At 37.4% G+C, this 13,629-nt stretch overlaps 1 protein-coding gene across 1 annotated transcript in view; it reads left to right on the plus strand.

Moving 5' to 3' along the window:
- Positions 1 to 177: 177 nt before the first annotated feature.
- The window catches only part of LOC130223434 (protein FAM180A), an 18,158-nt gene continuing 4,706 nt past the window's right edge, over positions 178 to 13,629 (plus strand). Inside the window, exons 1-2 of the mRNA XM_056456266.1 lie at positions 178 to 268; positions 9,237 to 9,369. Coding sequence (XP_056312241.1) covers positions 9,291 to 9,369 — 79 coding nt within the window. The 5' untranslated portion in view covers positions 178 to 268; positions 9,237 to 9,290. The remainder of the gene's footprint in view (positions 269 to 9,236; positions 9,370 to 13,629) is intronic.

Below are 13,629 nucleotides of genomic sequence, written 5' to 3' on the forward strand. Positions count from 1 at the left end.
TAAACCAGCTCAAATCTTCAGATTTTTATAGCACGCAGTGAACATCAGTTGCTTTGTGAGCACTCTTACATTGAGTGTAAGATCCTCTGCATTTCCACACACTCAAGTGGTTTGAAAGTTTCTTTCCTGGAGCGCTGTTGCTTTTGTGTCTGTGTTTTAGTGCTGTGATTCAGGACCGTTAAACTGAGACTGTGAGAGAAACAGCCGACCACCACCATCATCATCATCATGACCACAAGTGACCCGGTCTGTGTCTGTCCTCCTGCGGGTGAGTCTGCATGTCAAACATCTCATTTGGGTTTGTCTGTCTGTCTGTGAGTATGCGTGTCTGCCTGGCTGCCTATGTGTGTGTGTGTGTGTGTGTGTGTGTGTGTTCATCTTGGGTTGTTGAAACATAATTGAGATTTAAACAGCTGCTGTTTCTCAGTAGTCACACACTTTGATGTGTGTGTAGTATGTTGTTGGTCCAATTTTCATTTTTCAAAAGGCAGTAAACAAAATGTAAATAAATAAGCTTTCAGTATTGTTAATATAAATACAGACTGAGGAAAAACTGAATTTAAATAAACAACACAAGATACAACATTTATTAAAGTAGAATTAATTTTTTTATCTACTGTAATCCACATTTACTGTATATTTACACATTTACATCACACTGAATTTATTCAACTTAAATTATTACTCCTCTTAATTCCATTCATTCAAATCTAACCTCCAAGTTCATTGCCTTATTTCTTAATGATTTAGTGTTTCTCCATCTTTACATTCACACACTTAAACCCTAAATTCCCATGTTATCTGCCTTAAAAATATCATTATTTATTATTAATCATAACATGTGTGTGTGTGTGTCAATTACATTTACATCTATCTTGAAAGAATTTTATTTGTCAAATGAAGTTTCATATATTTCACACACACACGCACGCGCACACACACACACACACACACACACACACACACACACATTTACAGTATATGTATTTCACACTTTGTCTTAGTTTTAGATTGAGTAATTGTATCCGCTCATCCAAGTGTTTGCTTTTTAATACACCTTGAGAGCTGAAAAAAAACTGCATTTACTCATTGTGCACCTTTGACATGGAATAATTAGCAAAAAGACTTAAAACTAAATGAAATTGTGTCTTTGGGTGAATTTTAAGAATACAAATTTAATAAGAGGACGAATCAAAAGAAGCAAAAACATTAAAGATTTTGTTGAAATTTTGTAGTTTGTAATTTATTCTTGTAATATTTTGCTTTAATTTAATTCTATTATCTTTCAATTTCTAATCATGTTTGGTGACTAAAATATTATTTTCATAAATATATCTGTTTAATAAATCTGTTTTGTTCAAAAACACCAAGTCAGAATTATTAGCCCCTGTTTGAATTTTTTCTTCTTTTTTAATTATTTCCCAGATGATGTTTAACAGAGCAAGGAAATTTCACAGTATGTCTGATAATATTTTTCTTCTGGAGAAAGTCTTATTTATTTAATTTCGGCTAGAATAAAAGCAGTTTTTAATTTTTTAATAAACATTTTAAGGTCAATATTATTAGCCCCTTTATTTTATTTTTTTTCAATACTCTACAGAACAAACGATCGTTATACAATAACTTGCCTAATTACCCTAACCTGCCTAGTTAACCTAATTAACCTAGTTAAGCTTTTAAATGTCACTTTAAGCTGAATACTAGTGTCTTGAAGAATATCTAGTCTAATATTATTTACTGTCATCATGGCAAAGAGAAAATAAATCAGTTATTAGAGATGAGTTATTAAAACTATTATGATTAGAGATGTGTTGAAGAAATCTGCTCACTGTTAAACAGAAATTGGGTGAAAAAATAAACAGGGGGGCTAATAATTCTGACTTCACCTGTACTTTGCCTATATTCACTGAGAAATGGATAGAAATACTCATTTTCAAAATGGTCTGTGCTCAATGATGCTGAGCACTGTATATAAGATATAAGAAATGAAATGATTACATTTAATGAAGAAGTAAACATGAAATAAAATATCTGAATCATTCTATATTAAGTGGTATCAAAATATAATGTAAATATGTAAAAATTCCAGTTCGCTATTTTAATAAATAATTACTTATTATTACTCAAGAAAAAATCTTAAATCCATTGCCTTTAAGTTGATTTAACATTATTGTAGCAGGTTACCTTTTAGTTACGTTCGTGTATTTAGAAGCTGCATTTGGGTCTAACTAAACATCCAATTATTCATTCATTTATTCATTTTCCTTCAGCTTATTCCCTTTGTTCATCAGGCGTCGCCACAGTGGAATGAACCACTAAATCATCCAGCATATGTTTTACACAGCGAATGCCCTTTCAGCTGCAACCCAGTACTGCGAAACACCCATACACACTCATTCACACACACACTCATACTCTACGGCCAATTTAGTTGATCAATTCCCCTATAGCGCATGTGTTTGGACTGAAACCAGAGCACCCGGAGGAAACCCACGCCAACACGGCGAGGACATGAAAACTCCACACAGAAATGCTAACTGACCCAGCCGGGGCTCAAACCAGTGACCTTCTTGCTGTGAGGCAACAGTGCTAACCACTGAGCCACCCTACTTATTATTGCTCAAGAAAGAAAATCTCAAATTCATTGGCTTTAAAATGATTCACTATTATTATAGCAGGTTACCTTTTAGTTACGTTTGTGTATTTAAAAGTTACATTTGGGTCTAACTACAAATCCAAGTAATTATCCTAATCAATTAATTTCTGGATGTGTTCTTACTCAGTTGATATGTTTAAAATCTTAAAGGTTTTTTTTTTTGCACAACTAAGAAAGTCTACAGAAAACAAACACAAGCATCTGCAGCTAAATACAGTAAAGCATGCTTTGAAAAGTCACCAGAAATACTATACGCATTTTTAGCATGCTATAACGTGTGTTCAGTGCGTGTTGTTGTGCTCTCTGCGATTGTGAAAGTGTGTCTGTGGGTCAGATCTCAGGTCAGTGGAGTGTGTTTTAGCGTATGCAGGGCTGGTGTCTTAGATGTTGTTCTCCATCGCACTCTTTCATTCGCTTTAAAAGCAGATAAACCGGTGCTTTTATACGCGACATCACGGTGCAGCAATTATAGCTATTCAGAGACACAAAGCCAACAATCGCAGGACATTTACATATCTGAGGTTTACAGCAGCAATTACCTCAAGGGGCTCACAAGGGCGCCCACCTGGATCCCGAGCCCACAACAACACCTTAAAGTATTGCTGAAGACGAGAGTCCTGCGCTGGACACACACACACGTACACACACACTCCCACAGCGCCACCAACAGGCCATCAGCACACCCGCATGATAAAACACTGTAGTCATTTATAGGAAATACTGCAGTGCTTTTGAATCATACTGTTGAAATTATCTGCGTATATTAGTAAGAGTATTAGTAAGCATTTGATCTATTGTGATTTTATAGTTGCTATGGCAACACAACAGCTTCAGTAATTGATCTGTTGTGGTGATTCTACAGTTGCTATGGCAACACAAGAACTACAGTAATTGATCTGTTGTGATGATTCCACAGTTGCTTTGGTAACACAACAACTACAGTCATTGATCTGTTGTGGTGATTTTATAGTTGCTATGGTAACACAAGATCTATAGTAAGTAATTTATCTGTTGTGGTGATTCTACAGTTGCTATGGTAACACAAGAACTATAGTAGTTGGTCTGTTGTGGTGATTCGACAGTTGCTATGGTAACAACAACTACAGTAATTGATCTGTTGTGGTGATTCTACAGTTGCTTTAGTAACACAACAACTACAGTAATTGGTCTGTTGTGGTGATTCTACAGTTGCTATGGTAACACAACAACTACAGTAATTGGTCTGTTGTGGTGATTCTACAGTTGCTATGGTAACAACAACTACAGTAATTGATCTGTTGTGGTGATTCTACAGTTGCTATAGTAACACAACAACTACAGTAATTGGTCTGTTGTGGTGATTCTACAGTTGCTATGGTAACACAACAACTACAGTAATTGGTCTGTTGTGGTGATTCTACAGTTGCTATGGTAACACAACAACTACAGTAATTGGTCTGTTGTGGTGATTCTACAGTTGCTATGGTAACAACAACTACAGTAATTGATCTGTTGTGGTGATTCTATAGTTACTGTGGTAACACAAGATCTATAGTAAGTAATTGATATGTTGTGGTGATTCTACAGTTGCTATGGCAACAGAAGAACTACAGTAATTGATATGTTGTGGTGATTCTACAGTTGCTATGGCAACACAAGATCTATAGTAAGTAATTTATCTGTTGTGGTGATTCTACAGTTGCTATGGTAACACAAGAACTATAGTAATTGGTCTGTTGTGGTGATTCGACAGTTGCTATGGTAACAACAACTACAGTAATTGATCTGTTGTGGTGATTCTACAGTTGCTTTAGTAACACAACAACTACAGTAATTGGTCTGTTGTGGTGATTCGACAGTTGCTATGGTAACAACAACTACAGTAATTGATCTGTTGTGGTGATTCTACAGTTGCTATGGCAACACAAGAACTACAGTAATTGATGTTGTGGTGATTTTATAGTTGCTATGGTAACACAAGATCTATAGTAAGTAATTGATATGTTGTGGTGATTCTACAGTTGCTATGGCAACACAAGATCTATAGTAAGTAATTTATCTGTTGTGGTGATTCTACAGTTGCTATGGTAACACAAGAACTATAGTAATTGGTCTGTTGTGGTGATTCTACAGTTGCTATGGTAACAAAAGAACTATAGTAATTGATCTGTTGTGGTGATTCTACAGTTGCTATGGTAACATAAGAACTATACAACGTTAATATAAACAAATGACACAACACTGTATGTGTTATACTGCAATACACTACACTTTACTATAGTAAAAACTAAACTATACTACAGTATTTATTACACTTTACCCATTCAGTATAGTTAATACCACGGTACACTGAGCATTCATTAATAGTGTTCAAAATACTAAACTTTATGGTTCAAAAACATAATATTTACCAAAAATGACTAGTATTTTCTCATGCAGGGACACACCAGACATCTCACATTCTTTAAATCTTAAATTGACCACTAATTATTACTCTATTTTTAAGTTTATAAGTTAAAAAACTGAATTAAGTTCATTGCTTTAACTCAAAATAATTTTACTTTTACTCCACTTTTACGTTCACACGCTCAAACTAAACCCCCAATGTATCTGCATTAAAAGTATAATTATTTATTCTTCACATTATTATTATTGTTATTATTTTGGATCATATTTACGTGTCAATTACATTTGTGCCTTGATAATTGCATTACCTTATTTATATTTCACTCTAGATTGATTTACTTTAAAAGTAAAATATATTATGCCACTTTTGTACAATTTGCAATAATATTATTTTCTTAATTCGCCACTTTTACATAATATAATATTGAATATATAATCTATAATATAATATGTAATAAAATTGATTACAGACACTGTAATTTATATATAATATACAACATCGATATTCAATATTAGTTTCAGAGTGATACATTTTATATTTACCCTGTTACTGAACTGAACTGGGTCAACATCAAACTAGATTGCGCTGAATAATGGCACAAATTTATTTTCAGAGCTGTTGATGAATTGTTTTGAAGAGCTGGAAGTGGACATCCCATGATGCATTTCACTATCAGTTTTCATTTCATCCTGAGGGGTTTTATTCCTTCTCAGAAACACTAATATTTTCCTGCGGTGTGTGTTCTGGGATCAGTGCTCCTCGGCAGCCGCGTGTGTGTGTTCTCAGTCAGATCTCAGCCATCTGTGTGCCGCAGGACACTCGCAGCATCTGCTGGACACACAGTGGTGTGTGTGTGTGTGGTGTGTTTTAATAAGCTGCTGATGTGGGCCAGCGCTCAGGTAAAACACACCAGCTGCTCCCATCTCATTCACCTGCTGCATACACACACAGCAGCTCTCCATGCCTGAAGAGTGTGTGTGCATGTGTGTGTTTATTGTGTCTGTCTGTAAGATAGCTGTGACTGTGTGTGTTCTAACAGGGAACATTTTCAAGATGCTTTGTCAATGTATCCTAAAAGTTCTGTATGATTATTAGGTTGTAACGGATCACAGTTGATCACAACCCACGGTTCGAAACACGCGTGACCTGCGATTAATACATTTTTTACTGGTAGATCAATCCTAAATTTGTAATGATTGCAGAAAGATCACCTCTCACATCATTCTAATCACATGTATGAAAGCATTTGGGGTTTCCTGTCAAATATAATGATGATGGAAGCAGTTGTGGTGGATTATTCAGGATGTGGTGGTGTTTTTCATTAAAGGTGTTTTCTGTCACTACTTGTTTAGCCTCCATTAATGCATTCAGTGTAATTCAGCTGCAGGATTAATCATGAAAAGATCGGGATCTCAACACCCACGCAACATTAATTATAAATAAAGAGAAGAGAAAGAAAGAGAGGGCTGCGTCCGAAACCGCCTACTACTCAGTAGGTGCTGCATTTGTATTTAAAGGTACTACTCGGCCGTTAGAAAAGTACGTTCTATCCAGTATGAATGTGAAAAGTATGAATGGAATTCGGACGTACTGCATCCGCCATTTTGTCATGGTCACATGACTTACCTGCGCTTTACTCCCATTCATGAATTCGCTTACGGGGCATCATGGGATAGCGCATCATGCATGTGATGCGCTCTCCAGAATATCGAAGTAGTAAGTCATCCAGGTACTTCTTGCATACTGATTTTCCAATTCTATGAATTCGGACATACTACTCGGCTCGCATGCTGATTTTTGCGTACTGTATAGTTTGGATGTATGTGGTTTCGGACGCAGCCACAGTCTTTAGTCTTTTGAGTTAGATGTGAAGTTACAAATAGTCAAATAACACAGACGTACTGGGAGACCAGTTTATAGTTTAGATCAAACCACTGATGTTTATGCTAAAGATTAAAATCACTGTCATATGCTCAAAAATTTAAGTTGTAGGCAGAAATAACATGATTTAACCAATAGGTGACAACCGGCCATCAAAAATATGCCACTGAATAACTCTTCAGAGATGATCATCTGGCAATGAAACATGAAGATTTGAGTGAAGAACTGAATCATTTATTAAAAATGAGACTAAAAATAACTATGGGCTGTACAATTTATCATGTTAGATTTCTACATTTAGTGTGCTCAGCAGCAGTAACAGTGAATTTTTTACATTACTGAATATTTTACAGTTTATTTTTATTCAGCTGATTAATTTTTAATAAAATTACAGGCTCTAAGTTCTGTTTTTTTAAAACTAAAAGTGTCTTGCAGTGCTGTTTTTGTAATAACTAGAAAGCAAATGACATTTGTCTCCTGCCCTTTCTGGCTGATCTGAAAAATGGTCTGATCCGTGACTGATAAACCATAACGTGACCCGAACCGTGAGATTTGAGAGCCGTTACACCACTAGTAGAAATTAGACTTTGTATTTTTTTGGAGGGACACACACACACACACACACACACACACACACACACACACACACACACACACACATATATAGATATATTGTGCTAACAAAGTTGTTACTTATTTCAGATCATTGTGTGTAATGTTCCCAGAATGTTTCCAGATGAGTATAGTCTTATATTGTGTCCAAACCAAGATATTAAATATATTCAAAAACTTTAAATATTTTATAAAAAAATCTAATATATATTCTAATTTATTTTATTATAATATAAATGATTATATTTAAATAATATTGTAAATAAGATTAACTTTTGGGAACGTTAATAAAACTTTCTTTAAACACATTGTGTTATTTGGTTCTCCCTTTATTAATCAGGGGTCGCCACAGTGGAATGAATCGCCAACTTATCCAGCATATGTTTTACACAGCGAATGCCCTTCCAGCTTCAACCCATCACTGGGAAACATCCATACACACTCATTCACACACACACTCATACACTACGGCCAATTTAGTTGATCAGTTCCCCTATAGCGCATGTGTTTGGACTGTTGGGGAAACCGGAGCACCCGAAGGAAACCCACTCCAGCATAGGCAGAACATGCAAACTCTACACAGAAACACCAACTGACCCAGCTGAGGCTTGAACCAGCGTCCTTCTTGCTGTGAGGTGACAGCGCTACCCACTGTGCCACCGCGTTGCCCTCCATGTATTCACACCGATGTAAAGAGTCAGGTTAACTGTTAAAGATTCGGATCAGCTTCTGAATGTACTGAACTACTGTTTTTACTTGTTTACACTTTAGACAACACTTAAAGGCCTCACAACATTAAACAAACATTCTAATAATGCTTCCACAATGTTTATTAATAGCTTTGAGAGAACTTTGGCAGAACTTTCCCTGTATTACTTTAGTTGATTGTGTGTTTGAGTATCAGTAACAGCTGACTGAACATGTGCGCGTCTCTCAGTGTCCCTCATAGATGCGTGTAAAGTCTACAGCGTTGAGCTGGACTCTTGTTTTATCAGAGCGTCTCCTTCTCCTGCCGTCTGTCGCCAATCAAAACAGCGGAGTCTGAATTCCTGAGACTGTTTTCATGCGGACACTCGTCTTAAATATCAGAACAATAACACACGTCATCTAGAGTCATTTCACTCACACACACACACATATAAACAGCATATATACATATATATATATATACAGTACATATTATGTGTTGATGCGTGGAGATGCTGGTGCTGCTGAATTTAGAGCAGACGGACAGACAGATTGTCTTTGAGTTTTGATGACTTCCAGATGAAACACACACAGACACACACACACGTATTCCAGCTGTAAAAGAGGGAGGAGAAATAGGTATTATGATGATGGACGAGAGACAATAGGAAACTGATGGGGAGCATCTCTCTCTCTCTTTTTACTATGTTTCTCTCTTTCTTTTACTATCTCTCTCGCTCTTTTACTCTATCGCGCTCTCTCTCTCTCTTTTTATGACTACTATTTTTCTCTTGTATTCTCTCTCTCCTACTCTCTGTTTAGTCTTTCATTCTCTCTTTTGCTCTCTCTCACTTGTTCTCTCTCTCTCTTTTACTCTCTTTCTCTATGGTACACACTCTCTCTTTTACTATTTCTCTTATCTCTCTCTCTCTCTCTCTCTCTCTCTCTTTCTTGCTCTGTGTGACTCTCTCTCTTTCTCTCTCTCCGTCTGATCTGCTGTTTTGTTTACTGTAGAGTGTGTGGGACAGTCTGCCGGACGGAGGACTGGACGAGGACAGGAGGATCAGAATGTCTGTCGTCTGGATTGTGTGTGTGTGTTGGCTCATGTGTCAGATGTCCATCACTGCGTCGCAGCACTGGAGGAGAGGTACATTATCACACTACAACAACACACCATATAACACAACATTATTACATCAAATCAAACAGAGAGCTCCAACATAAACGGAGATCTAAACAAAACTATAATTGTATTCTAGCCAAAAGTGAGAATGTTCTCCAAATATTCTGCCAATGTTCTGTTAATAACTTTAATAGCGTGTTTGCTCAAACTTTGCTAATAATCAGACTTTAGCACAACAGTGTTATGCTTATTTCCATCTAAACATGTGTGTCTGTTTGATGATGTTCTTATTTTAGAACGTTCAGAAAACATTCCAAAGTAATTCTAAATTGTGGAATTCTAAATGGAATGTTTCCTGGAACTGGACATTTGGAATGCTCAGAGAATGCGCAGAAATGGACCCTTTCACAAGCCTGTTATGATGCGTTTAACTGTCATTAGCATCTTAAATCCTTAAACGTTTTTTAATATTTACATTTTTGGTTAGGACGAGTTGCAGCTTATGAAAAACTCTCCTACAAATTAGATGGAAGAATTGAAATTTATTTTGATTTCAAATTTCTAAATGTGACCCACAATGTTAGCAAACATGTAACGAGACAAAATAATAATTAAGGTTATGATATTAGCACCCCCCCCCCCCCCCTTTTTTTTTTTTTTTTTTTTTTTACATTTTTCTTTTCCTTCTTTTTTCTTTTCCTTTTTTTTTTTCCTTGCATAATTTCTGGTTTGGTTTACTTACGCAATTTATAGACTGTTATTTATTTATATTATTTATTTATTTTGTATTCTGCTTTTATGTTAATGCTCTGTATTTGATATTCATCTACATTTTTTTTAATAAGAAAAATCAATGAAAAGTTCAAATCATATTTACATTTTTCAAAAAAAGTATGAACATTTATATGTATTTCTGTATGTATTATATAATCTTTGCATCAGATTACAAAAAATGAATGACTACTTGTGCGAGGTATTTCTAAAGCAGTGTCTATGGGGACAGGACAGCAATTTAGCCGTTATTCTCTCCTCTGGCTGCCGTCATCAGTCTCACACAATTTTTATTTATTTTTTTTTCTGAAAGTCTTTTTAGCATCATCATGGAGTTTTTCTTTTATTATTTGAGTAAATAAGAGTGTAAAAAATGTATTTGTTGTATTCTCCCATTCACTGCGCTCTAAGTTTTCCCAATTATGACGACTGAGAAATAACGTCTTCCTAACGTTAGCACAACATCCTTAGAACATATGTTTGTTAGCTTGCATTTTAATCACAGAAATGGGGTGTTTACAAGATTCTCAACGAAATCCTGAACTTGTCATGTGTTTTGCTCATTCATTTATATTAAAACTCTGCTTTGGGAATGCAAAACTTTGGACAAAATGAAACTTTTCTATTGTTAGTGCACACACACATATGCTCGAGATGGAAACTTTTTGCGTAAAGACATCAACATTGTGAGGAGGATCTCTGTTCACACTGTCAGTGAATGTCTAAGCTCACACTACGCACAGTTGCCTTCCCCCCTCGGCCTGCCCTCACACTGCATTTCACCTTCCGAGCCGGACCACGCTTCCGTCATCGATGATGTGACTGTTCAGTTTAACAGAAGAGAAGCGCTCTCGCTCAGCACAGTGGAGATTGCTTTAGTTATATCACCTTGTATTATTGTTAGTCGTGTGGGATGCAGTGTCACAAAGTCAAATATTTTGCCGAACAACTTTTAAGGCTCATAAATGTTCATAAAGTCCTCATACTGCACATATTAGGAGGTTTGCTGAAGGTGCAGCTGTCGTGCAGTGAGGGGTTTGCATCTTTAGTAAACTACGACAGTTCACAATTATTGAACAGTAAGAATGATTAATAAATCCATATGAAACAGTCCCTTAAAGTCACGTCGCGTCTTCAGTGTCACGCTCAGGCACACTTTGCACTCACACTATAAGCATACCGTGTCAAAGCCCAAGTGAACTGCACTCTGGCACACCTCTTCCAACAGCGCCTGGGCCCGATTCAGAGCGCTCACACTTGTCAAACGAACCGGGAAACCTGGACACAGTTTGGATAGCATAGTGTGAGTACACCCTAAAAGTGCTGTATTGCTGATTGTAGGCCGGTAACTGGCGCAGGGTCTTTGTAGATTGTTGAGCCTGATATTCAGTCCTATTATTTATTATTATGAAAATGTGTAAACATATATACATGTATATTCAGTTTATATATTTATTTCAGATAAATTATTATTAAAAAATGCACGTTTAAGGTGCAATAGGATTTGTAAAGTAAAACAATTTCTGTTTGAATGTTTAATATGAGGAGCGGCACGGTGGCTCAGTGGTTAGCACTGTGGCTTCACAGCAAAAAGGTTGCTAGTTCGAGTCTCGGCTGGACCAGTTGGTGTTTCTGTGTGGAGTTTGCATGTTCTCTCCGTGTTGGCGTGGGTTTCCTCTGGGTGCTCCGGTTTCCCTCACAGTCCAAACACATGCGCTATAGGGGAACTGATCAACTAAACTAAGTGTAGTGTATGAGTGTGTGTGTGAATGAGTGTGTATGGATGTTTCCCAGTACTGGAAGGGCATCCGCTGTGTAAAACAAATGCTGGATAAGTTGGTGGTTCATTCCACTGTGGCGACCCCTGATGAATAAAGGGACTAAGCTGAAGGAAAATCAGTGAATGTATTATATGAGAGAGCTGCTGTAGCTTTGTTTACCAAATAGTTTATAAATAAATTACATTATGAAAGTTATGAAGTTATTTTCTTAATGTTTATGCTGCTGTACTCTCACAATCATTCTGCGTAAATCCACAGATTCATTTTTACAAAACTATGCACAAACATACCCACATCTCCTCTGGCCCTGCTCGTCAGTCATGCCTATAGACCAGGGATGGGCAAACTCGGTCCTGGAGGGCCGGTGTCCCTGCATAGTTTTGCTCCAACCCTAATCAAACACACCTGCTTGTAGCTTTCTAGTGATCTTAAAGACACTAATTAGGGTGTTCAGGTGTGTTTGATTAGTGTTGGAGCAAAACTCTGCAGGGACACCGGCCCTCGAGGTTCAAGTTTGCCCATGCCTGCTATAGAGTGGTGCAGTGGGTAGCGCTCTCGCTTCACAGCAAGAAGGTCACTGGTTTGAGCCTCGGCTGGGTCAGTTGGCATTTCTGTGTGGAGTTTGCATGTTCTCTCCGAGTTGGCGTGGGTTTCCTCCGGGTGCTCCGGTTTCCCCCACAGCCCAAAGACATGCGCTTTTGACTAAAACTGTCTGTAGTGTATGAGTGTGAATGGAAGTGTATGGATTTTCCCAGTGATGGGTTGCAGCTGGAAGGGCATCCGCTGTGTAAAACATGCTGGATAAGTCGGCGGTTCATTCCGTTGTGGAAACCCCAGATTAATAAAGGGACTAAGCCGAAAAGAAAATGAATGAATGAATGTAATTCATTTGTTTCCTCTTCATTTATTTAAAGTGGCTTTGACCCAATCTACCTTTTGTAGAGCGTTATAGAAATGAAACCGACTTCACTAAATGATGCCAGTGGCGTTTACACTGAGACCAGAATGCCATCATTTCCACAAAAACAAAGTACACTTTTCAGAACTGTGTGTGTTTTCGGCCTCAGAAACGCTGTTGTGGTGTAAAATAAAATGAGCAAAACACATTAAAAGTTTTCAGTGTTGTGCTGAGGTGTGTGTCGTGACCTGAGAGGAATAACACAGATGATGGATGCTCAGTGTGTGTCTGCTGATCATGTGAGATCACTGACCTTGCACCGCTACGCTGATCAGTGAAAACGCGCACACACACACACACACACACACACACACACACACTCCTGATGACGGAGCCGATAACAGCAGACGCTCGCCGTGTCTCTGTATATCTGCTCTGACGTTTCATTACATCCCTCCACACACACACACACACAGACTGAGTAAAGGACACGAGCCGGGCGTCTGCAGTTTGTGTTTGTCCTGAAAGTCAAGCGTTTGGAGCAGCTCTGGAGGTTTAGCTGTGAATTTATGAGCCGTATCGAGCTGTGAGGATCAAACAGAGATGTTCAATTACCACAGTATTAGCAGAAGATTCACCTGCTGGAGTTTGGCCAGAGAGTTTGCACCTCATAAATCCTGCGATCAAAACAGCTCATTTCCCCCTGTTTATCGTAATCTCTAGCAAGAATGCACCCTAAAAGACAGTCATAAAAGACTGCCATGGAGTGATGTCTATGAGGCCTGTTTGACCTGTTCTTTATTCATTTTTATTCAATTATTTTATTAAATTATT

This window comes from Danio aesculapii, chromosome 4, assembly GCF_903798145.1.
Source record: "Danio aesculapii chromosome 4, fDanAes4.1, whole genome shotgun sequence".
Lineage (NCBI taxonomy): Eukaryota > Metazoa > Chordata > Actinopteri > Cypriniformes > Danionidae > Danio > Danio aesculapii.